Source organism: Anomalospiza imberbis, chromosome 2, assembly GCF_031753505.1.
Source record: "Anomalospiza imberbis isolate Cuckoo-Finch-1a 21T00152 chromosome 2, ASM3175350v1, whole genome shotgun sequence".
NCBI classification, from domain to species: Eukaryota; Metazoa; Chordata; class Aves; order Passeriformes; family Viduidae; genus Anomalospiza; species Anomalospiza imberbis.
In genome coordinates, this window is record NC_089682.1 from 1,088,334 (window position 1) to 1,113,594 (window position 25,261).

The window sequence follows — 25,261 nt, forward strand, 5'->3', positions numbered from 1 at the left end:
CACTAGCAAGTTTTAAAAAACAAGCACAAGCAGTGACAAAACTGCAGACGAAAGATCTTTTAGTAGTATCGTTTTTCTTTCATTAATTCTTTTGTCAGTAAAATTGTTGCTCCTAATGACCTCTTTATGACTTTTGGACCACAGGTATTTCTACTTATACCTTTCTAGTATTTGCTATGCCTTTTGAACTCCATGTACAACAGGCTAGTGCCATTGAAAGTAGTTTTCTCTCCCAAATAACTCGTTTCTTGCTCCCGGAGTGACGGAACGCCGTGTGTTTGGTGTCCCACCGCACACCCCGGGCCCCGGTATCTGCACAGGGGATTCGGCCCGGGGGCAGCCGTGCGGCGACGCTGCCGCGGCCGAGCCCAGCCCTTCGGGCCGCTGTCCGGGTGCATTTGGAAGGGCACGGACACAATTTCAGCGGCGTCTGTCTCTGCGCTCCAGGTTTGTGCCGCCGGTGCGGGCGGAGCGGGGCTGGCGGGAGCCGCGCTGCCCTCAGAGCCGCTGAGGGCGGCAGCGATGGCGGCGCCGCTCCCTCAGCGCCGCCCCGGGGCGGAGCGGGCGCTCTTTGGCGCCAAGACGGGAGCGCGGCTCCTCCGGTCCCCGCTCGGCCATGGCCGCCCCTGCCGAGCCCGGGCACTCGCCCGGCTTCAAGAAGCCGCCGGCGCTGCTGCGGCTGAAGCGCAAACGTCCTGGACGGAGGAGCGACCCCGCCACCGCCGCCGCGGAAGCCGCCGCCGCCCCGGCCCCGCGGGGCTCTGCGGCCGCCCGCCGCCGCAACCCCTTCTCCAGCCTGGACAACGCTCCGCGGCGGGCGGCGGCCGCCCCTCAGCCTCCGGCAGCGGCCCCGGCGGGCGGGGATCCATCGGCAGCGCCCTTCTGGCAGGTGGGACCGAGCCCCGGCAGCGGGGTCCTCCGCTCTCAGCCCTCAGCCCTCAGCCACCGCATTCAGCCATGGCCCTACGCCCTCAGCCATGGCCCTACGCCCTCAGCCATCGCATTCAGCCATGGCCCTACGCCCTCAGCCATGGCCCTATGCCCTCAGCCATCGCATTCAGCCCTCAGCCACCGCATTCAGCCATGGCCCTATGCCCTCAGCCATCGCATTCAGCCATGGCCCTATGCCCTCAGCCATCGCATTCAGCCATGGCCCTACGCCCTCAGCCATGGCCCTACGCCCTCAGCCATGGCCCTACGCCCTCAGCCATCGCATTCAGCCATGGCCCTATGCCCTCAGCCATGGCCCTATGCCCTCAGCCATCGCATTCAGCCATGGCCCTACGCCCTCAGCCATCGCATTCAGCCATGGCCCTATGCCCTCAGCCATCGCATTCAGCCATGGCCCTACGCCCTCAGCCATCGCATTCAGCCATGGCCCTACGCCCTCAGCCATGGCCCTATGCCCTCAGCCATCGCATTCAGCCATGGCCCTACGCCCTCAGCCATGGCCCTACGCCCTCAGCCATCACATTCAGCCATGGCCCTATGCCCTCAGCCATCGCATTCAGCCCTCAGCCACCGCATTCAGCCATGGCCCTACGCCCTCAGCCATGGCCCTACGCCCTCAGCCATCGCATTCAGCCCTCAGCCACCGCATTCAGCCATGGCCCTATGCCCTCAGCCATCGCATTCAGCCATGGCCCTACGCCCTCAGCCATCGCATTCAGCCCTCAGCCACCGCATTCAGCCATGGCCCTACGCCCTCAGCCATGGCCCTACGCCCTCAGCCACCGCATTCAGCCATGGCCCTACGCCCTCAGCCATGGCCCTACGCCCTCAGCCACCGCATTCAGCCATGGCCCTATGCCCTCAGCCATGGCCCTACGCCCTCAGCCATCGCATTCAGCCCTCAGCCACCGCATTCAGCCATGGCCCTACGCCCTCAGCCATCGCATTCAGCCCTCAGCCACCGCATTCAGCCATGGCCCTACGCCCTCAGCCATGGCCCTATGCCCTCAGCCATCGCATTCAGCCATGGCCCTATGCCCTCAGCCATCGCATTCAGCCATGGCCCTATGCCCTCAGCCATCGCATTCAGCCATGGCCCTACGCCCTCAGCCATGGCCCTACGCCCTCAGCCATCGCATTCAGCCCTCAGCCATCACGCTCAGCTCTCAGCCCTCGCCCTCAGCCATCGCATTCAGCCATGGCCCTACGCCCTCAGCCATCGCATTCAGCCATGGCCCTACGCCCTCAGCCATGGCCCTACGCCCTCAGCCATCGCATTCAGCCCTCAGCCATCACATTCAGCCATGGCCCTACGCCCTCAGCCATGGCCCTACGCCCTCAGCCATGGCCCTATGCCCTCAGCCATCGCATTCAGCCATGGCCCTATGCCCTCAGCCATCGCATTCAGCCCTCAGCCATCGCATTCAGCCCTCAGCCATCGCATTCAGCCATGGCCCTACGCCCTCAGCCATCGCATTCAGCCCTCAGCCATCGCATTCAGCCATGGTCCTACGCCCTCAGCCATGGCCCTACGCCCTCAGCCATCGCATTCAGCCCTCAGCCATCACGCTCAGCTCTCAGCCCTCGCCCTCAGCCCCTTTCCGATGCACCCCGGGCTGGTCCCCGCCGCCCCCAAGGCCCTGCTGGGCTCGGGCTGTGGCTCAGCGCTGGGTGCGGATCTTGTGCTCGCCCCGAGCGGGGTTTGTTGGCAGCCCCGGTGCTGAGGATCACTCGGGCAATGTCGCTGCAAGGACGGTTTTTAAAATGATCAGCCCGGTGCCTCCTTTGTGCTGTGCCTTCCTTATGCTGTTCTTTCGTTCAGTTTTTAGAGCCGGCCTGTGAAGAGAAGCCTCCCGGGAGAGAGGAGCCTGCTGAAAGTTCCGACACGCTCGCCCTAAGCCAGGTATGGAACGGCACACGCTGCTGAAAATATTCCAGCTGTTCTCAGGGCACGCCGAAATCTGAAACTCTTTCACGTGGTATTTGGTGGCCCATCTCTGTGTAAAAGAATCTACTGAAATGTCCCTATTCAAGGAAATTTCTTACATTGGTTTCCGTTCTGGTGACAGTCTTTTAAACCCAGCCTTCTGCCTGACCTCTCTGCTCTTGTAGTTCCATGGACGGAGGTTGTTGCCTTTCAGTTTTCCTAACTATGATTTTACTGTTTCTTAGTTTTATATGTAGTTGAGATGAGGATGCTCTTCACCAGATAGCTCCTGCATTCTGGTTTTCAGCTACAGAACTGGAGCGCTTCATCCGGCACATAAGAAAGCAAGAATTCCTGAAAACCAGCCCTTGAGATTGAAACCGAGTTTCAATAGACATCCTCTAATGTAGTTCTAGGTACAGAAACTGAAGTTCAAACTAAATTAGAAGGATAGAAAAAAGAGAGCAAACTGTTTTGGAGGTGCCCAGGGCTTTTTTCAGCATGCGACCTTACAGTCACCAGGAGAAGGTGAAATGAAATAATCATTTTGGCATGGAAATTCTTGTCTTCATAAACATCAGGCTCAGAGCTTTTTAGATATAATAATTTATAACTGTATAATAATTATTATTGTATAATTTATTTAAATCATGTATAGATATATATTTATTGTTACACAATAATAATTTTATTTGTTCCTGTTTTATACTGTTGGAAGGACTCATGAGTGCGAGCCCTCTGGTGTGGTTTTATAGGCAATGGGATCGAGTATTTTTGCTAGAATCTGGTACTGAGTAAAATAGTCAAAATAATAATAGAAAAATATAGATATATATATAATACATATAAAAATAAAAACTATAAAATACAGAATATAATTAATAATATAAATATCGTAATAAATATTATAATAAATATAATAAATAACATAATAAATAATGTAATAAATAACACAATAATATCATAAACAACATAATAAATAATAAATAATATAATAAACAATATAATAAGCAGTACAATAACCAATATAATAAATAATAGGGTAAATGATATTATAAATTCTATAATAAATAATAGAACAGTATAGATATAAAATAATAATAGAATGATATATAGAATAGTAGCTGTGCCTCTGGTTCGGCCCGTGAGCAGGTTTGATTTTCTGCGAGTTGACTGATGCTGTTTCTGTCTGCTCAGGACCTTCATTCGCCCGTGGCTGCACCCAGAGCTCCCTCCTCGCCAAGAGAGGAATTCCCCGCAGACTGGAGCATTAAAACCCGGGTTCTCTTCATGTCCTCCCAACCCTTCGCCTGGGCAGAGCACCTGAAAGCCCAGGAGGAGGCGCAGGGGTTTGCTCAGCACTGCAGGGCTGCGGAACCCCCCTTGCCCCAGAGCGTGCAGGTGAGGGCCGGGCGGGTGCCCGGGGCCGCGGCTTTGCGGGTGGCGGCTTTGCCGTGCCCCTCAAACCCCGTGGGACCCGCAGGAGCCGCGGCTGTGCACGGAGCTGCGCTGCGCCTTCCAGCAGAGCCTGGTCTACTGGGTGCACCCCTCGCTGCCCTGGCTGCCGCTGTTCCCCCGCCTCGGGGCAGACAGGAGGATGGCTGGAAAGGCCTGTCCTTGGGCGCAGGACGAGGCCCTGCAGCAGGTGCTCATGAGTGAGTGGTAAGTGCAGCCAAGTTACTGGTGGGCTGGGTAAGAGTGACACAGGGAGATTTTAATTAATCACAGAGTCGTGGCATGGGTTGGGTTGGAAGGGAGCCTAAGGATCATTGCATTCCCACCCCTGCCACGGCAGGGACACCTCCCACTGTGCCAGGCTGCTCCAGCCCCAGTGTCCAGCCTGGCCTTGGGCACTGCCAGGGATCCAGGGGCAGCCCCAGCTGCTCTGGGAATTCCATCCCAGCCCCTGCCCACCCTGCCAGGGAACAATTCCCAATTCCCAGTCTCCCATCCAGCCCTGCCCTCTGGCAGCGGGAGCCATTCCCCGGGTCCTGTCCCTCCAGGCCTCGTCCAGATTCCCTCTCCAGCAGGGGAGAACTGCCGGGTGTGCCAGCGCGGTTTGTCCCCCTGCCAGGTCGCTGAGCTTCACCTCTCTGTACAACCTGCTGCGGGCCCGGCTGTGTCCCTACTTCTACGTGTGCGCGGCGCAGTTCTCGGTGCTGTTCCGCGCCGCGGGGCTGGCGGGCAGCGCCGTGCCCACGGCCGCCATCGCGCCCACCACGCGCGGCCTGCGCGAGGCCATGCGCAGCGAGGGTAAGGGCGGCGCGGGCCGCGGCGCGGGCGCGGGGCGGGGCTGGCACACAGCCCCTCACTGCGGCCTGTCCTCCGCCCCAGGCATTGAGTTCTCCTTGCCTCTGCTCGAGGAAAGCAGAACCGGGAAGCAGAAAAGCTCTGAGGAGAGTTTGGAAGCGGACACCGCCGAGGGCCTCGGAGGGGGCAGCGGCGTGGCGGATGCGGGGTAAGTAACAGTGTTGTGTGTCATCGTGGCTGTTTGTAGTAAAGGGATGGGGCCATGGGGCTGAGGACCATTTACTGCTCAGACAAACACCATCTCGGAGGCCCTGAGATTTTAGAGGAGCAAGCATTCGGCCGTAGCTCAAAGCACTCACAAGTTTCTTTGTTACAAGGCAGTATAGAACTTTCTAACCCAATGGACAGTTGCCACGGGGTTTGTTTTGCTTTTCTGTCACCTTTACTTACTTCTACGGCACTGCGGATACTTTTATCCAGTGGGCTTCTAACTCGCATACACACAGATGCTTCTGTTATAACTTCTAAACTCTTGGATACTCTATACAACCACACCCAGTTATATATAACCAATTATAGTATATAATGTAATTATAAACCCTTCACCATCTTATCAATACAGTTTCTTACTTACCTAAGGCATATTCTTACTTACAACTACAGAAAATAAGTTTATTATTTTTCTACGTAATGTCTGTTCTTTGTTCTTAATGTCTGTTATTCTACTTAATAATGTACTCTATTTTTTACATCAATCCAAGCTCCTTCCAAGGCTGCAGATCAAACCCTCCTGAATCTGTGGAAGTTTCTATCTTTCCATTTCCCACAGTTGTGAGTGCTGGAATTCAAGGCTCCTGCACAGTCCATTTGGAAAACCTTCCTCAGAGGCGCTGCCCTCCTAACACTCATCCTGTGTCTCCAGGGAACCAGCTCCCAGCGATGATGATGATGATGGAAGCTTCTCTTGGCTTGAGGAGATGGGAGTCCAAGACAAGGTGAAGAAACCAGATACTATTTCTATCCAACTGTATCCTTCCTTTGATCTTCCAGATGTGTGACATGAGAAAACCCTGCAGCTGTTACGGTGCTGTGCTTCACATTTAAGTTCTGTAGAAGTTTTTGAGAACTGTTTTCTAAATATGAATCCTCACGTTCCTGCATTTTATGAGATACTGCATTTTCTTTTTAGTTACTTTGCCAATATTTCTAGGATTTGAAGCCAGGATTAAGATGCTGCTTAATACCTGAAGAGCAGATCTGGATGGGTGCAGAGCGGGGTGGGGTTTGGTTTTGGGGATTTTGGCCAGATGGGGTGTGGGGGTGCTCACTGCTACAGCCTTTTGGCACATGGATGCTTCCCACTGCGCCGTGCTTTTCCCTTGACTCGGCTCCCCAGGCGCAAGGAGAAGCACGAGGTGCAGGTGGATCACAGACCCGAGTCGCTGGTGCTGGTGAGAGGCAGCAACACCTTCACGCTGCTGAACTTCCTGATCAGCTGCCGCAGCCTGGTGGCCGTGGCGGGGCCGCAGGCGGGGCTGCCCCCGACGCTGCTGTCCCCGGTGGCCTTCCGCGGCGGGACCATGCAGACGCTCAAGGTGAGGGACACCTCAAGGTGAGGGACACGCTGGCTCCAGGAAGGGGGAGGACGCGGTTCCTTACCCGGGGGATCAGACCCTGACTTGGTGACGTTTCCCTCAGGCAGCACGGCGGGATTTTTGTGGCTAAAGCCTGAGTCAGCATTCTGTCTGCAGGCACAGCCTGTTCCTGAATCCCTACATCACATCCCTGCACTGAGCTGGAATCCCAGTGTTCCCTTTCCTCGCCTCCCGAGAGACGAGAGGCTGTGCAGAGCTGCCCAGAGGGAAAATGGCTGTTAAGGTTCTCCCCAGATCTTACGGGGTCTCAGACTATCCCAGCCCCTTGCTCGAGGAGCCCCTGAGCCACGGCACACCTTTCTGTTCCTGCAAGGAATGGTTTGGATCGGGAAGGGACCTTCAGGATCATCCCAGTCCCAACCCCTGCCATGGCCACTGTCCCAGGTTGTTCCAAGGCTCGTCCAGCCTGGCCTTGGACACTTCCAGGGATCCAGGGGCAGCCACAGCTGTGCCAGGTCTTCCTCACTCTACAGCCAAGAATTCTTTCCCTGTATCTAACCCAAATTTCTTCCCAGGAAGAACAGGATGAGCTACTTGTTCCACCAGAGAAGTTCATCCCGTTCTTGTGCACTTCCCTTCCCAGTCCCTACAGAATTCCTGCAGTCCAGGGGGTACATTTTAGGAGTTGTTACAGGGACAGTAAAACCTCATGCATTGCACCAGCAGTGGACAACGTTGAGAAGTGTTTCTACTTCCAGTGGGCCCGTGGCCCGGCAGGCAGTGCCGGGGCTGGTGAGCGCTTGTCCTGGCTGTGGTGTGGGCAGCACTAACCGCGGTGTTCTGCCCCCAGGCTCGGACCGTCAGCGGCCGCGCCCGGGTGCAGGGGGGCTTTGAGGACATGTTCAGCCTGGAGGTGCTGGGGCCCGTCCTGCCGCACGCCCTGCACGCCCTGACGCTGGTGCTGGGCCCCGCGCAGCGCGGCGCCTTCCGCGCCCTGCTCAGCCCCCACGAGCCCAGCGCCGCCTTCAACACCCGCCCGGCCCCGGCCCAGGTGAGGACGCCCCCTCGGCCCCGCCCGGGAGCCGGGCGCGCAGACCGGGACCCTCCCTTCGCAGGGCTTGGCACGGGAATAGCCGGGATCCCCGCCTGCAGCCCCTGGGGCTCGTCCTCCCTCGGCACTGGGGTAATGGGGAGCGCCCCAGCGGGATCCCGGCGCCGGCCGGAGCCGCGGGCCCTTCCCACAGGAACGCTCACCCCGTGTGTGTGCCCTCCGCAGGAGGACGTGCAGCAGGACCTGCCTGCCTGCGGGCTGCATCCCAAGACTTTGGATCAGCTGCGGCAGTGCCCGACTCTGGGCAAAGCCTCCATCCGCTTGCTGGAGATGAAGGATTACACCTACACCTGGAAGGCCTAGGAACGCTGCTGGTCCATGGAGCAGGACACTCCCTCCCAGGGCTGCAGGTGCTGGGCTCGGGGCAGGACAGGGAACCCCACACAGCTGCTGCACAGGAACACTTCCAAGGGCTTGGAAGGAAAGGGGGGGAAAGGCCTTGGACATCTTTTTTATCGTAGAAAGTTTTTTAAATAAAACGTGTTTTTATTGGTCTGGTTTGCCCCTGGCAGGTTGCTCTTCCCCACGCACAGACACCTTCTGTTCCAAGTAAGGAATTTCTGCTCCTGCTTGGGGCAGGAACTCATAACCAGCTTGGAACTAGAACCCCCCCAGGGCAGGGGATAGGAACCAGATGAACCCTTCCAGCCCAAACCTCCTGGGATCCTATGGATGGGTGGAATGCTTGGCACAACCCCATCCCAGAGTGTTTACAGCCCCCTGCCACCCTCGGTAGCTGCACCTTGGTGTGTGGCACCTCTCGGGCTGGGGTCATCTTTGAACTCCACAGGGAGGAATGGAGATCAGAGGGCCCCAGAGCTGCTCAGCAGAGCTCCCACACCCACCCCAGGCCTACAGACCACAGCCTGGAGGGGAACAAGGGGAGGAATTAAATTGGCTGCAGCCCCTGAGCAGGAGGAAAGGCTGCTCAGGCCTGGGCAGGGGCTGCCCAGGGAGCTTTGGAGTGCCCATCCCTGCAGGTGTCCCCTGGAGGTGGCACTCAGAGCTCTGGGCTGGGGACAAGGTGGGACTGCATGGGCTGGGAGGGCTTTTCCAGCCCCGGGGATTCCATGGATCATAGACAGAGGAGCAGGGTCTGACCAGGGGCTCTGAGCTTTCCCTGCAGGTAGAGGGGTCCCAGGCCTTTTGGGGAGTGTGTTGCTTTTCCACAGCTCTTGGCTGAGCACATTCCTGCAGCAGGGAATGCCAAAGCTGAGTGGGAAGTAGAACCAACTCGTGTTTGTGCTCTCCAGCCATATCTCTATAATCTGGAGTTTCTTACTGGAAGTGAAGCCGTGGGCAGCAAGGCTCAGCTTTCCCTGCTGCTGCCCCTCGGGTCTGGGATCACCGAGCAAAGCCCTGCACACCCAGCACGGGCACGGGGCAGCCCCTGAGCCTGGGCCAGCAAAAGCAGCTTCCTCTGCCTCCAGACCCGTTCTGCCCCGGGGACCCAGCAGGGATGCAGCTCTGCTGGGATTCTTGGTGATTAACCATTGCTTTACAGAGCTGCTGTGACCTGTGGGCTCCAGGAGCAAATCCCAGCTGCTCCCAGCTCCGGGGTGCAGGGCTGTTCCTGTCCCAGGGTGCACACAGACTCCCCACCCAGCTTTAAGCCATGAAATCCAGACCCTTCCTAATAGTCATTTTTCAAATGGAGTCTTCAGTGGGACTGGATTTCTCTGCTGCTGGGAGAGAACTTAGGTCTTTACCTCATGCATGGGAAACAGGGATTACAGAAAAAGGAACAAAACGAGAAGAGGGGCTCGTACATTCCCAAATTTGGTCGCGTCCAGCTGTGAATTCTGAGCTGCCACGGAGAGCACAGACCGGAGAGAATCCTCAGCAGCTGCGAGGTTTGGGCTCTGCCAAGCCACCGAGTGTGGTGGGAGCTGCTCCCGGCCCCGTGGAGCCAGCCAGCCCCCAGCGCCCCCAGGGTGCCTCCTCCCAGGTCTCCTGGGGTTTTCACACCTCCCAGGCAGTTCCCAGGACAAGCTCCACACATTTAGTCAGACCGAAGGCGAGATGCCAAAGGGAAAAAAGTTTAATTCAAGACAAGAACGTCCATGAAATGAAGATCAACTGAAGCATTTCCAGAGCGCTTGGACAGACTCAGAGGGGCTGTTCTGTCTCCAAACCAATCCCAATTCCCTGCTGCACAGGAAACACCAACCCTTGTCCCTGCAGAGCAAGGAGACTCCGCGTTCTGTGACACTGATGGGATCCACGCGGCTCCAGGTACCAGGAATTCCTCAGCTCCATGGACCCACGGCCAAAGGGTCGCTCACGTGAGGCCTGGGCAGCCTGGCTGGGCTTGCTCTGTCCCCAGACCCAGCTCAGGTTCACACCTCACAAAGACCTGTCTGGGACAAGCACCCGAACGACCGCAGTGCAGAAATCCTGGCAGCCTGCTCCTAACGCGGATCCCTCAGGGAGGGTGCACTGCCCCTTCCAATCCCACGTGCACACAAATCAAAGATGAATGCTTCTTAAATAAAAGATAAAATTAAAAGCAGGAAAAGCTTTCCACGTCCTCTCCCACTGTCCAACTGCCCAAACTCTGGACCAGGCCCCTTGAGAGCAGAGGATCCTTATGGAAACATTTCTTCCCAAGGAGTTATTTCGTAAAAGTTCAAACAAAAACAACCAGACCTGCTCCTGCCATCCCAATGGCTGTTGAGAATCCTCACAAAGCCACTCCTGTATTGTCTGTGTTTCTTGCAGAAGGCATTTCGGGGTATTTAAATTCCTGTTTCCTGGCTTGGCATCCATTGGAATTACTGTTTACTGACCAGGGGTGAAGATTATGAACTTGTGCTGCTTTATTGACCAAGTTGGGTACAACAATTGAAGCGTCATTCTACCCCCTCCCTCCCCCCAAATCCAGTTGTAGATTTGTTAAGAGTTTAAAATTCACATGAACCACAAATCCGTACAATCGGCATCAGGCAGTGGATTCACTGGTTGGGAAGAGCAGCCCCAGGTCCCCCTCCTGGGGCCGCCAGGAGGCCGGGCCGGGTCGCGTCCGAACCTCCGCGTCCCTCCGGCAGCGCCCGCGGCTCCGGCGGTCCTGGGGCACAGGCGGCACCTGGGGGCAGAGCCCGGGCACGGCCCCCGGGTGTCCCCAGCACCCCCCCGAGCCCAGGGAACTCTGCAGCCACTACAGAACTGTATCAAAGGGCCAGCGTTCTGACAGGAGAGGAACTGCAGGAGCTTCAGCCAAGGGTCTGGATTTCTGATGCCTCCAGAGTCTGTCGTCCGATTTAGTCGTTTAAGAAATAATTACATCACTAATGTAAACAATATAAACATACCAAAAACTAAGTATGATTTAAATACATTTGGATGGTACAAAAGAAAAACCTGTGGGTGTCTGTACAGTTTTTACAAGGTGGGAATCGCCGATGTATTTACAACATGAGAGGGGCAAATACCATTTCTTGTGCAGAGTACAATGCTCAGAACCAGTGTCCCAGTAAAGCCAAGCTTAGCGGTGTGAGGCACTCCTGAACATGGTGGTATTGACCATGCTTTCCTTTGGTACGAGTCCCATGGCCTGCAGCGCCGCCGTGGCCGCCGTGGCTTTCGCGTGCTTCTTGTTAAGGCTGGCAAAGGTGGGCCTGTACTCGTTGCCATTGACTCTCACCTGGCACGGGGGAACCAGGGGTTAGCGAGGGGGCCGTGGCTGCCCCGGGCACAGTCTGGGCAGTTCTTCTTTAGGGACACACGGAACCCCTGGCTGCCTCTCAGCACGGATGTTTTGTGGCATCCCACCGGGCTTTGGGTTGGGAGGGACCTTAAATCTCATCCCACTCCACCCCTGCCACGGGCAGGGATACCTTCCACTGCCCCAGGCTGCTCCAAGCCCAAGTGTCCAGCCTGGCCTTGGGCTCTGCCAGGGACCCAGGGGCAGCCCCGTGCCAGAGCCTGCCCACCCTGCCAGGGAACAATTCCTAATTCCCAAGATCCCAGCCAGTCCTGCCCTCTGGCAGTGGGAAGCCATTCCCTGTGTTCTGCCCCTCCAGGTCTTGTCCCCAGTCCCTCTCCAGCTCTCCTGGAGCCCCTTTAGGCCCTGCAAGGAGCTCTGAGGTCTCCCTGGAGCCTTCTGTCCTCCAGGTGAGCACCCCCAGCTCTCCCAGCCTGGCTCCAGAGGGGCTCCAGCCCTGGGATCCCAGAAAAAAGTGCTCCAGGGACTCGGTTTGGCCTTTCCAGGAACAGGACTTGCACATTCCAGCACCGAGACGGCTCCACCATCCTCAGCCAGCCCCGTGAGGTGTTTCTATCAAACAGAAACATGGATTTCACCCCTGGCAGAGAGAAAGCAGCACAGGGGCAGGCAGCCCAGACCCACCTTGAAGATGAAATGTTTGCGGTGATCAGGCCCACTGTCGTCCACCAGCACGAACTCGGGGGGCGTCCACCTCCTCTTGTTGCAGATCTCCATCAGCGCAGACACCGGGTGCTTCCCTGCATGCAGACATTGCAGGGTCAGGGCCCACCCAGCCTCTGGGAACTGCATTATTCCAGACAAGAACCTCACCTGAAAGATCCTTCATCACCACGTAATGGCCGGACCTCTTCTGGGCCTTCTCTCCCACAGCAACAAGCCCTGCAAACAACACAGGCACGCTGACATTCCCCATTCCCACTGGTTCCTGAGTCATCAGCAGAGCACATCCCGGGATCACAGGGGACACCTGGAGACTCCACCCAGCTCTCAACCCTCCACCTTGTTCCGTCCATTCCACTCAGCACATTCTCCCCTCAAAGGCTCCAGGAAGACTCTGAAGCAGCCAGGAGGAGAAAACTCTGAGAAGTCTTAAACAAGCCAGGGAACACCTGGTTTTCCATGGAAACCTGGTTTTCCATGCCCTCTTTGGAGAAGCAATCAACAAGGGAGACAGCGAAGAACATTCTCCTCCTGTTTTGTGCAGCCCAGAGTCACCCCCTGCCTTCAGTCTGCCTCAGACACGGGGGCACAGGAACCATTCCCATTATCCGGAAATGTCCCTGTGTCCCCTCCTGCAGGAATGACACACGGATCCCGTGCGCGCTCCGAATTTACCAGTGTTCCAACAGCCCAAGCTGAGAGCTCCATCCCACCTGGGAGCAAAGCAGCAGAGCGTGGAACAGCCCCAAAGGGATGCAGGGAGCACAGGCAAACACCAAAGCTCAACACTGTTCTTCTGAAAACCTTACAAGACCAAGAAATGAAGAACTGCCAGAAATGTCTGAAATTCCAGTGACAATCCATCAGAGAAGCTCAGGCTTCTCCCCGTGGATTTTGCCACTCTCAGATTCCAACCTTTCAATATTCCTTTGTTTCTTACCTCAAGTTTTCCTGCTGTGGCTTTGGTGAATAAAGACAGGGAGATACTGCAATTGCTTCCAGTGTCTTCCTGCTCCTTCAGCTTTTTTGGGTGCCATTTGGGTTTCTTTTGCTTTACAGGGAAATCCTTCCCTCCTTACCAGATATTCATCCCAATATTCCTGCAACCCCTAAGCAGGGCCTTTCCAAGGGCCATGAAGCCATCAGAGACAATCCCTGAAGGAAAGGCTGAGGGTTTCCCCCCTTTACAGAATCTCAAACCCAAACCTAACAAGGGACTCTCATCCTCCTCATTAAACTCTCCCTGTTGCTGTCACTGACGCTCCACTCCACCTCCTGTTCCTGGGACCTCAACTGGGAATTTCAAACAAGCTGCAGCCTCCTGAGTCACTTCCTGTAACCAGGAACCGTATTTTATTGGGGGCTGGCTTATATTTATAAATATACATCAATATTTATTAAAACAGATATTTTAATAATTATTGAAATATAAACTTTAATAATTTAGAAAATAAAATACTGGTTTATACATTGAAAAATGTCTAATAAATTCCCAAGAACATGGATGTCTGAAAAACTACTTGTCCTCAATATAAAATCTCTAAATATATAATCCCTTGTCCCAAATATATATAAAATATATACTATATAATCATGTTTCCTGCTTGTCTGTGAGCAGGACACCTCCTGCCCCTCGTCTCCCTGTGCCGCAGACCTGGGTGGAGAGCAGAGGGAATTCTGCATCCAGGCACATCTTTTGTGGGAATGTTCAGGTAAGGCTGCACATGAGCATAAACATTTGGCAGCCAGGAAATCCAAAGCACAGCCCGGCTGTCTGAAGGCTGCCCCTGCTTTCAGATGACTCTCACAGGCCAGGAGGAGCCCTTGGCAATCACTGCCACCAGGCACATTTCAGGTTTCATTTCTTTCTTTACACTGAAAGGTTGTAAAGAAAAACACGGGAGGAGTTTGGCCATTCCAAGCTCAATTCTGAGCAGTGAAAAAGCCAACACAAGTCCTGACATCCCAGAATGGTTTGGGTGGGAAGGGACCCTAAAGCCCACCCAGTGCCACCCCTGGCAAGGCAGGGACACTCCCTCTGTGCCAGGCTGCTCCCAGCTCCACCCAATGGCCTTGAAATGAAAATTCTGAGTATTTCCACCCCTTGCTTTGAGACGGGATTGAAGGCTCCTGGTGCAGAAGAAATCTTGAGAACAGCAGGAATCTGTCCCACAGTCAGTGTGGAGCTGTTCTGTCCCATGCACAGCAGAACAATTAAATGAGAAATCCTGACTGCTGAATTCTGGATTTAAAGCAGTCAGAACCTGGAGAGGTGTTTCAGACGGAGGACCTCCATCAGCACTCAGCACACAAAGCACAGTGGCCAAGCTGAAGGAGCAGCACCACTGCCTGGACTCACTGCATGGCTCTGCTGCACCAGTGAGCTCTCCCCTGTGGCATGGACAGGAAACCATGGAAAACAGGGGAGGTTTCCATGTCAAGTGGAGGCAAAAACCTCTGGAACCAGCCCTGAGGATGAGCAGAGATGCTTCAGCAGGACCAGGCTGGAGATGAACAGCAGGGAAATGAGGGACAGAAAAAAGGACCAGAATCCCCAGGGAAGCCCCAAAGCCCTCAGCTTTGGGGCTCAGCTCTGTCCTCACTGAGCCCAGGCCTTGGCAAACCTGAGGCAAAATCCCAGAGTCTGTTGGGGTGCCAGTGCAGCCACCAGGAAACACCTCCTGCTTCCGAGGGCCCCTGGCACCTGCAGGCAGCCCGAGAGCGGAGAAGCCACCAGACATTTCTGAGGCAGGACTCACCTTTTCGATCCGTCTTAAAATCCACCATGATGGGCTCAACGCTGCCTTCCTTGTTCTTCCCAAGCCCTTCTCCTTCTCTCCAGCCCATTTTCCTCATCAGCTGAGCTCCCATTCCTCCAGTTACAGGGGCTGCTCTTAAGAACTGATCCTATCCAGAAAAAGAGAAGTAAAACAAGGCCTGAAGTTAGCGCTGTGCTTTTAAGTAAGAAGTGGGAACTTCCAAAAAATGTCTCTAACAACTTTTCACAGACTCAATTAAAAAAAAAAAAAAATAAAAAATCCACCTGAGCTCTGTGGATTTTTAGCCCAAACCAGTGCGTGGAACCCGGAATTCACGCGGACACACGAGACACAAATCAATGTTTGGCAAAAAAGAACAACTTAGGAAAAGTCTAAGGTGATCCCAAAGTGGCAGTGACCCTTGGCACACAGATGTGTTTAATCAAGCGACAACCATCCGGTTCTAAACACTCTGCTCTGATCCCAGAGATCTCCTCAGCTCGGGAAATGGGAACGGATCCCGGCACAGCTGTGCCAGGGGCACCTCCTCGTCCAACAGAACACAAGCACATTTAGTCATGACATTCACAGGCTGTTCAGGCGTATTTAAATCTAAAAAAAAACCTCTCCCCACCTGATCCATTACACAGCAGTTGCACATTCAAGTTCTACTCTGAAATTCCACATGGAACAAACAGGTTTTGCTTTCCCCTCTCTTTTATTTTAACGGAAAAAGGCGCTTGGCCCCCCAGTTTAGCAGCAGCAGTCGTCACATTCTTTCAAATGAGCATTAACAAAAGTTGTTAAACGGTGAAAGCTTATCAACAGAAAGTTTAAACATCTGCTTTGATGTAAAGAACTGTAAAAACTCCTTAAATGTTACGTACCTAGGCCTCGCTGGCCGCAGTGTTGTGAATAGTAGGGCTGGCACTGACCGTGGCAAGAAGGCGGCTACAAGGATTTGACCCTGAAACAAGTTTCCATATAGAGGGGTGAAAGTTCACAGGTTATTCTGTGAACTATCATCTCTCGTGCCCCCCCGCTGACCCCAGAAGCAAGTCAAGCATTTCCATCACAGCAGAACCTTGCTTGCCTTCCCGCACACCAGTGGAGCCCGGCGCGCAGCAGGGGCGGCCCCGGAGCCGGGCAGGGCTCGCTCGCTGCCCGGGCACGCCCGCACAACACTCGGGGCTCTGCTTCCTCTGGAGCTGTGCTTGCAAGGGCAGGAGTTCCCCAGAGTTCCCAGAATCACGGGATGGCCCCAGCTGGGAGGGACTGCTGGCCCTGCACGGACAGCCCAACAATCCCAGCCTGGGCATCCCTGGGAGCTCCTGGAGCTCAGCACAGGCCTGGGGCTGTCACCGGAGCAGGACTGACGGTCCCTGGCTTCCCAGGGCTCCCAGGGCCCTGCTTCCCATCGGCAGGTCACAAAGCCACAGGTGTTCCTCCGCAGACCACGCGTTTCCCAGGGATTCCTGGCACACGTCTGTGTCCAGCCCCCACGCTGGAGGCTGGCAGAAGTGTGACAGGAAAGCCTCGCTGGAGGCTGTGCCAGGAATGCTCCCAGTCTCTGCCTATGCCAGGAAATCCCTGCCTGGATCCACATGGATCCACGCGGCTGGAGGAGCAGAGCCACAGCATCCAGCCACAGCATCCACACCCCTTCCCTCAGATCCCGCTCCCTCCTCCCGTCTTTTCCAGGAACATCCCGAAAGAGAGCACCCTCCAGGCTCTGGAGCTGGGCTGGCTCCTGCTGGGAGGGCAGGATTTGGCTCCCTGGCTGTTCCAGCACCACGGGGTGTGTTCAGTTCACAAAGGACACAGCGCAAGCTCCTGCTGAGGTCACTGCGGGCTCACTCGGCTTTCCCAAACACCTGGACGTGTCCTGGCTCAGGGCTGGAGCAAGGACAGAACAGAACCAAAATCTCCTGTTCCTGGTCAAAGCCCTGAGCTCCTACAGAGGAATTACCAGAGCCTGAACAAACTCCAGAAACTGGAAATAGGAAGTTCTAGGTGCCAAAGGGCCGTTGGTTAAAGCACCCCTTCCATGGGAGAATTCAGGATCCTGGAGGGGAACTGCAGCAGGAATTTTGTGCTGACTCTTCTCATGTGACCAACAGAACCAGCACAACAAATACAATATTATTATTATTATTATCATCATCATCATCACCACAATCATAAATATTAAAATATCAATATTATTTATCGATATCAATACAATAACAATAACAACAATAATAATAATAATTTAATTCCAGAAGACACAAATACTTGTGCATCCCACTCAAAGGCTAGAGGAAGGAATTCTGATACCAGTGGAAAAGGAGCCAGGAGAAGCCCACTTGGACTCAGGTCACTGAAGAAGCAAAGGTCTGCAGCAAGGAAAAAGTTCCTGCATTTTGATTCTGGGGTTTTTTTTTTTTTTTCTTTTAATAATAAAGTGAATGTAAACCTCTGATGCCACCTGTACATTGTATTTTTTTGTAGTTTAGGAACAGAAAACTTCCCTCAGCCCATGATTTAATGCGTGGTGATAAAACTGGTGCTGGGTTTGGAATTCATTGAAAACCATAGAAGTAACAGAAATGATCACAAAAGCAGGGAAGCAAGAGGCACAATTCTTCTCATTTTAAAAACCATCCAAGGGTGAGTCTCCCAAAAACTCCTGAGCAGCTCTGGACCTTTGCAGATACAAATTAAAGGGGATGCAATGCAAGAACCCCCAGGTTTCTGAGCATTCGGTTACTGCTGTCAGAACTAGCTCTTCATTTACAAAAGCATTTCTCTCTCATTCACTGATCTTAATTTGAGGGAGCCTGCAGGATAATTTGATACCTTTTTCCTTATATTTTGAGCTCTAAATTCCATGAAATCCCACTTCCATTCTGCCAACACACGAAGACACTCCAGAGCCATACTCCTGTGTCAGCACTTGCTTTAAAGAGAAGGTAAAACCTGATTCCTTCAGAGGGTTTAGAGCAGTTTTAATTAACTCTCTTGCTGATTCTTCAGGCTGACTCTTTGGAGCAACAATTTAGGAAGCAAAGACAACCAGCCCTGAAGGAAGGAGGAGGCAGTTCAGGTACAGCACAGGGCTGGACGAAAGGCTGAACTCCACGGAACAAGCATCACTTTGGAAAAACCTGTGCCAGGCAGCAGAATTTCCCATTAAATCCCAGCATTTCCTGAGTGGGAAGGGAGGCACAAGGACCATCCAAGTCCAGCTCCTGGCCCTGCACAGCCCAATAATCCCAGCCTGGGCATCCCTGGGAGCTCCGAACGCTCCTGGAGCTCTGACCACGATCTGCTCCCTGTGGCACCTTGCAGGGATCCTGAGGAAGGGAATTTGGGCTGGGTGCTGAACTGGAAGATGCTCTGGCCCTTTCAGCAGCAGTCCCAATCCTTCCCACAGACAGGAGCAGGAATCCCTTGCTGAAGAACCCCAGCAGATGCCTCACAAGCCCTGTGTTCCCAAGCACCTGCAGGTGCTGCTCACAGCTTTGCATAACAGCAGGGAAAAGGGAATGGCTGGGAAAGACAGCAGCCAGTCCAACAGAACTCACCTACCATGGAATCATGGAATCCCAGACTGGTTTGGGTCAGGAGGGACCTTAAGGATCATCCCAGTGCCAGCCCTGCCATGGCAGGGACACCTCCCACTGTGCCAGGCTGCTCCAGCCCCAGTGTCCAACCTGGCCTGGGGCACTGCCAGGGCTGCTCTGGGCACCCTGTGCCAGGGCCTGCCCACCCTGCCAGGCAGGAATTCCTTCCCAAGATGCAGTATCTGGTGAGCACAGAGCTGCTCTGCTCTGCCAGGTGAGCCTCTCCCAAGGAAAGCTCCTTGTTCCCAGCAGGAACAGCAGGTGTGGCTGAGGGGAGCTCAGCAGTCCGGCAAGGGGCAGCCACAAGGCTCAGCTTCACCTCCACCCTGAGAGGAGTTCTGCTCTGCTGTGCCTGCAAGAATGGAAGGGAGCTTTGCACTTCCCAGAACTTTCTGCACCCCAGGGATCAGCACAAGTGAGTGCCCCAGCAGCTCCCCAGGGCCACCCCTGAGCACAACCCCGGGTTTGGGGAGCAAGTTCAGGCTCCAGAATTGAGCTGAGAAATCCAGAACCAAGGGGTGAGTCTGGGAAAGGGGGAGTAAACAGACCTCAACAGAATTTGCTTGGAAAAACAAAAGGAGTTTGACCACTTGCTCTGACATTTCTTCAGCAGCACAGTGTGTTTGGAAGGAAAAAGGGAATAAAAATAGAAGCAACCTTCAGAAAAGATGAGTCACATTTGTGAACTGATTACACTGATGGTGACAAACTGAAACAGAAGCCACTTTTTCAAAGGAACAGGTGAGATTGTTCATAAATTTTTTATACCTAACACCACATCACTCTTTTATGGACCCTGCTCAGGCCCCTGCACATAAACACCAGGAATTAGTCCAGGAGTTAAAAACATAAACCTTATTGCTACTTAGTGTCCCCACCCCAGTGCTCCACATGAAACCCTGCAGTACCTAATTCCCAAATTGAGATTCCAGGCAGTCTGGTTTGAGTGCATATTACCTCTCCAGAGTCACTGGGAAAGGACAAGAACAGGTGAAATCCACGAAATGCAAAGTGAAGACAGAGCTCAGCAAACAAATTCCCCAAGTCCCTTCCTGCCCTCCTGAGTCCCTCTCCTGTTCCAGCTCCCTGGTGTTGTGGTGACCTCTGTCACACCCAGTGTCTGTGCTTGCTCTAATTCCTTCTTTCCTGAGACCCAAATGCAGCGGCTGCCACAGGCTCAGTCTGTGCTGGATGGTCACAGCTCCTCCCACGGCAAATTCCCAAGGGAAGTGCCTTCAGCAAACAGCCTCAGCCAGCAATGGGCATTCATTCACAGACACAACATCCCCCAAGAAACTCCAGAGCCCTGCCTGCAGATAAAAATCCCAGAAACACAGAACACCCCGAGCTGGAAGTGACCCCTAAGGATCAAAGTCCAGCTCCTGGCCTGAGTGAAAAATACAATGTTAAGATACAGTTTTTAGGCCAAAAAAGGGAGCACGAAAGGGAGCACAAGCCTGACTTAGTAACTGATCATTGTCACACAATTTCAGGTGTCCAAGTAACACACAACCAGTACTTTGCATTTCATGGGTGGTTTGTATTCGTGTCCCTGAGAAAGATAACATGGATTCAGAACCACGTGCCTACTTCTTCCTGTGAAATCCTCCTGCAGCCACAGGAGGACTCCACATGAAGCTCTGTGAGGCTTTGCCAGCCCCACCACTCCTGAAGCCCCAGGGCACTTCTGGGCAGCTCTGGGCCCTTGGGGCTGTCAGGGAAGGGGAACCTGGCAGAGCAGGAGAGCAGCTGAGGAATGCCAGAGCAGGGAGAGGACTTTGCCCTCGCCTCCCTCAGCCTCCAACTCCTCCTGCTGCCAGCAGGAGCCTCCTCTGTGCCCAGCCCCAGAGCCTGCACTGTGACCACGGCACATTCCCAGCTCTGGGCAGGGCAGGAGAGCTGCTGCTGCTGCCTCACTGATGCCCAGATCCAACAAAACCTTCCAACATTCCTCTGCTCCTCGCAGCAGTCGTGTCCACAAGCACAGACCACACTCTTCTCCCACTCTCTTCCCACGAAGCATTTTGTTGGGCTTGTATCTGGTTTTTTTTTTGGCTGCTGTTTTGGTTTGTTTAGTTGGGTTGCTCTAAAGCAGATCCCAGAGTGAAGCTGGAGGACAGGAAAATCACACCTGGCCCTTTCCATTTCACCCTTGTGAGCAGCCCCTCCTGTCACTGCCATCACAGGAGACCCCAGGGAGGAGGTTTGGGAAAGAGCTGCTCAGAGCTGCTCCCTTTCCAGGGCCTTGGGAACCCATTCCAGGTGCTGTAGACAGGGAGAACCCTCCCCTCACAGCCCTGCTGATCTCCTTCCCAAGCCCCCCAGTGGAAAAACTCCTTCCTCACCAACACATCCCTGTGCTTCACAGTTCCCTCTGCCAGGAACAAGGATTGCCTTCATCAAAGGCAGCATTTTGCTACAATCTCACTTGTTCATAGTTGTTAAAAGCAGGCTTTATCATGCACATTCTGCATTAACACTGACAAGATCCCAGAAGATTCCCATCTGGCCAGTGACTCAAATCTGTGTTCCCTGGCTCTCTGCACTGCTTGGCTATATGAAGTGGAAAAATAAGTTAGTGAATCCTGGTAAAAAAAAATGCTTCTATTTTCAGGATATTATAATTCCAGACTTTTGTGTTCAGCTGACACCAACTTTTATGGAAAATTCCACCTAAGCCTCAAATCTGACCTCCCAGCTTGGAGGATGTCCCAACCCAAGCTGATACAGACTCAACTGCAGCACCTGCCAGACTGACCAGCTTAACTCCTTATTCCTTGTGCCTGGAAGGTGGATGCTGCTTGAACTCCTCAGATCTCCTTCCTGACAGAGCACCAGCTCAGTGTTCATTGGCAAAGATGCAGCTTGAGTAATGTACAAAACACATGGATGGAGGACGCAGCCAGAATCAGCCAGTGATAACCCACAGCAAGAGGGAACTACTGCACTGTATCTAAACAATATCAGAGTGAAAGTAACTTATTAACTCTGCTTTAATCCTCCCCATCTCTGGCTCCCAGAAAACCCTGGTGATCCAGAGAGAGGCAAAGGAGCAACCAGAGAGAACCAAGGCAATCGCCAGGGCAGTCTGGGACTCGGTTCGCTGAAGCCGATGCCAAAACCCGCCGATTTCAACAGCAGCAGGATCAAACCCTGCCTGTCGTGTCCCAGTGCCAGTGAGGCACTGAGGGATCTGCCACTGCCAGCACAGCAGCACCAGCAGTGTCCCGTCAGTGGCAGGCTGCGTCGCGCCGGTCGCACCTCGCGGTGACAGCCAGGGACAGGGGCTGAGCCCAGCCTGCTGCACCGGGCACATGCTCTGCCACAGGGTAAGGCACTTGTCTGGCATTTTGCAATCCTTGACTGCTGTCAGGCGTGGTGCTGAGCCAGCAGTGTCTGTGTCACTTGTACCTTTCGAATCCACGCCTGGGGCCCGCTGTTGGTGAGCTCGTCCGAGGACAGGATCTGCGCTCCGGTGCTGCCCGTGAACTGCCCAGGGATGGAGTTGGACTGAGCCCAGGCGTCGATCTGCAACGGCAAAACCCACGTTGAGAGCAGCACTAACATCTCCACGTTTTCCTCTGCACCCCTCTGCTGCCTCTCCGGAATTTTCACATCGTGTTGTTGGTATTTGGTGTGTTCACTGCCACTCAGATGAAAGCAGTGCTCCCAAAATCTGAGCATCTGAATGGTCACCCTGAGACCTGAGCTCCACCTCCAGCGAGTTCAAGGTCTCCTCATCCCCAAAACTGCTGAATCTACTGTTTTGGAAAGAATTACCTACATCTGTGCTGCTGAACTACAAAAAAAAAAATTAAAGAAAATTAAATTTGAAACTATGTTTCAGAGTGACTTGAGTGAAAACATGGAATACACAAAGGAGCTCATCAAAGCTCAGTGTTAGGAAGTGCAGAACTTTGAAACACTGGTCCACGACTGGGTTTCCAAACCTAAGCAGGAGAGGAAAACCAGCTGCCATGAAAGGAAAACAACAGATTTTCCTCAAGCTCCCCAAAATGCTGCTGAAAGGCAGGCCCCAGCTTACCTGCTCCTGTGCCCGGTTCAACATGCACATGGCCTCCAGGTCAAAGGAGTTCTCATTGAGCCTTTTCTGGGCCACTGCTCTGTCGTTCATGGCTGTGGTTATGTCCACACACTAGGAGGAAAAAGAGCATTTGTAAAAACACAGCAGAGCACACAGTGTCCAATTGAGCTGGAAAAAGCTGCTGGAGAATCAGTGCTACCAAGTGGGGTTATGGAGTGAATTGTTGGCTTGACAAAGGAATAGGCAACGTGATGGAAATCCTGGGACTACTTAAATCCACACAAGATGGGCTTTCCTGAACAAAGACAAATCTGAATTTAAACTGTAACGCCCTGGTAATTTAAAACCACCTGTACACACAAAATATCCAATGACTTATTTTCTAAGAACTGTTTGTCACAAAAAAATTCTGGTGTGCAATAAACCGAGAAGCATTTTACTGTTCAATGAGATCTTAACCAACAGAATTAAATGCAATTTAACTAAAAATTCATGCAGAGCTGTTCACATGAGCACTCTGCTATTAAGTCACACTAAAGCTTGTCTGTATAAAGTAATTCCAGCATGAATCAGATGCATTCCACAATCTTTAGTGTTTCTAATTTTCATCTTCAGCCTAAACCAGAAGGGAATGGAGCTGGGAAGGGGCTGGAGAATTCCTGAGGGAGCTGGGAAGGGGCTGAGCCTGGAGCAAAGGAGGCTCAGGGGGGACCTTGTGGCTCTGCACAGCTCCTGCCAGGAGGGGACAGCCGGGGGGTCGGGCTGTGCTGCCAGGGAACAGGGACAGGAGGAGAGGGAACGGCCTCAGGCTGGGCCCGGGCAGGCTCAGCTTGGCCAGCAGCAGGAATTTCCCCATGGAAAGGCTGCTCAGGCCTGGGCAGGGGCTGCCCAGGGAGCTTTGGAGTGCCCATCCCTGCAGGTGTCCCCTGGAGGTGGCACTCAGAGCTCTGGGCTGGGGACAAGGTGGGCATGGGGCACAGCTGGGACCGCATGGGCTGGGAGGGCTGCTCCAGCCTCAGGGATCCTGTAAAACCAGGCTGTGAGCTCACAAAATCCACTGCTTTGCTAAGAATTATCTACATCTGTGCTGCTAAACTACAGTAAACTATAAAGAAAATAAATTTGAAACGACGCTGCAGAGTCACTTGGTGAAAATGTGAAATACACAGAGGAGCTCACTGCAAAGCTTCACTCTGAGCAAAGCCACGGGGAGAGAAATCCACAACATCTGGGGCTGTAACGAATTCTGGCTGGTGTGGAGCTATTTTATAAAATCCTTCTGCCCTGCTCCTCAAAGGATGTGCATTTTATGGATCATTCTGTTTGGAAGGCAGGAAGGGAAGTGTGTGCAAAGAAAAATGGAATTTCTTGAGATGTGGCAGAAGCTGGAAGGGCTGGGGCTGTTTGAGGCACAGAAGAAACCCAATAATCAGAAATGCAGCTGGCACACACACATCAAGGTGATGGGTTAACCTGAACTTCATTTTCATTTGCTTTGTAAAAGCCCTGCCTCTTTTGCTGTCACTATCTCAACCTCGACCTCTAACACATTTGGTACTAAAGGGCCAAGAAGAGAAACTGAAAGTCTTTTAAAATTGACTCAGCTGAACAAAACAAAGACTGTTAAACCACAAACCCTGTCCCAGGAGCCTGGTCAAGAATTCAGTACTACTGAAAGGAAGAGACAGATATGAACACCTACAATGGCATCAAACACAGGAATTGCTTTTGTGCTCTATTAAATCTGATTTGAATATTTTTTTTTTCCCCCTGTCTTTAGGAAAAAGGTGTTTCGATTGGGAAGATCACTGGCACTGACCAAAACAGAGCTAAAATCCCTCAAGTCCCAGGTGTCTATGGACTGAGTTCAGTGCTTATTTCTTGTCACATGGAACATAAAAAAGGCATAAGAAGAGTCAAGATATTATCTAACAAGCCCCTCACACAACAGCACAGATGTAAAAATGCCTGTTTCAAATGCACACTGGCTGAGTTGTCACGTTTCTCTCACATAAACAATTATTAAAATAATTATTTAAGGTTCTGTTTATGAAACTGGTCCAGGAGATAAATAAAAGTTCTTCTACTCACCAAAAGTTTCAATCCAGCAATACACAAAGGCATGGAAGCAGTCCATGAAAGCACAGGGGACCACTGCCATGCTAAACAGGTGTGTTAGTGCTTTACCGGACTGGGGCCTAGCAACATTCCCTGCTGGGTTAATTCCCAAACACTTCTCCATTTTGGAGACCATCAGGGCTCTGTGTTATGTCAAGACACTCGATGGCAGCTTTGGATCTTGAAAAAAAAAATTATCTCTGCTTGAGGTATAAGAAGTTGTTGTTATTCCTGAGTCAAGGAAAACAGGTGGAAGTGAGGTGCTGTTCTCTCCCAGAGCTCTCCTGGCTGATGCCCTTTCTGTCATTTGCCCCCACAAATCATAAATACTGAAGCAAATAAAAAGCAGGTTTTACACACTCTGGAGGTCCATGAATGCTTTTACTGCATCCTTAGATCCCAACACTCTGCAGAGTCACCTGGGCTAGCCCAGCCCTGGCACTCTGCACTTCCAAACACTCCTTCCTCAGAGGTGTCTCTGCCTGCTACAGACATGGTGAGCCCTCAGATCAC

The 25,261-nt window shown here is 53.1% G+C and overlaps 2 protein-coding genes and 1 long non-coding RNA gene across 7 annotated transcripts in view; 1 reads left to right on the forward strand and 2 right to left on the reverse strand.

The window, feature by feature from the left end:
- The first annotated feature begins 265 nt into the window (after positions 1-265).
- On the forward strand, positions 266-8,721 carry DONSON (DNA replication fork stabilization factor DONSON). 2 transcript variants are annotated; one of them, XM_068179470.1, is made up of 10 exons: positions 266-889; positions 2,774-2,854; positions 4,076-4,279; positions 4,362-4,540; positions 4,953-5,131; positions 5,213-5,336; positions 6,051-6,155; positions 6,525-6,723; positions 7,574-7,774; positions 8,000-8,721. In XM_068179470.1, exons 1-10 carry the CDS (start codon positions 617-619, stop codon positions 8,135-8,137), a joined length of 1,683 nt encoding a protein of 560 aa, XP_068035571.1. In that variant the 5' UTR covers positions 266-616; the 3' UTR covers positions 8,138-8,721. The 2 variants fall into 2 exon arrangements, with proteins under 2 accessions (XP_068035571.1, XP_068035572.1); XM_068179471.1 differs by lacking the exons at positions 4,953-5,131; positions 5,213-5,336 and having other exon boundaries at positions 267-889; positions 8,000-8,368.
- Positions 8,722-9,948: 1,227 nt separating this feature from the next.
- SON (SON DNA and RNA binding protein) overlaps positions 9,949-25,261 on the reverse strand; it is a 37,397-nt gene continuing 22,084 nt past the window's right edge. For 2 of the 4 annotated variants that reach the window (XM_068179473.1, XM_068179472.1), the window contains exons 7-12: positions 22,631-22,741; positions 21,997-22,113; positions 14,981-15,128; positions 12,372-12,440; positions 12,183-12,298; positions 11,484-12,110 (exon numbers count right to left, since the gene is read on the reverse strand). In XM_068179473.1, the coding sequence (XP_068035574.1) occupies positions 11,499-12,110; positions 12,183-12,298; positions 12,372-12,440; positions 14,981-15,128; positions 21,997-22,113; positions 22,631-22,741 (1,173 nt within the window). In that variant the 3' untranslated portion in view covers positions 11,484-11,498. The other 2 variants (XM_068179474.1, XM_068179475.1) reach the window with 2 other exon arrangements.
- On the reverse strand, positions 19,988-21,986 carry LOC137468113 (uncharacterized). Its single transcript, XR_010995763.1, has 2 exons — positions 20,315-21,986; positions 19,988-20,282 (listed from the first exon to the last, which is right to left on the reverse strand). It is a non-coding gene; the product is annotated as an uncharacterized lncRNA (long non-coding RNA).

Bases quoted from the DNA above. Each gene is read 5' to 3' on its own strand.
- DONSON (XM_068179470.1), top strand. From the start codon at position 617: ATGGCCGCCCCTGCCGAGCCCGGGCACTCGCCCGGCTTCAAGAAGCCG. The intron at 4,541-4,952 runs GTAAGTGCAGCC...TCCCCCTGCCAG, and splicing joins CAGGTGCTCATGAGTGAGTG to GTCGCTGAGCTTCACCTCTC. The intron at 7,775-7,999 runs GTGAGGACGCCC...TGCCCTCCGCAG, and splicing joins CCCGCCCGGCCCCGGCCCAG to GAGGACGTGCAGCAGGACCT.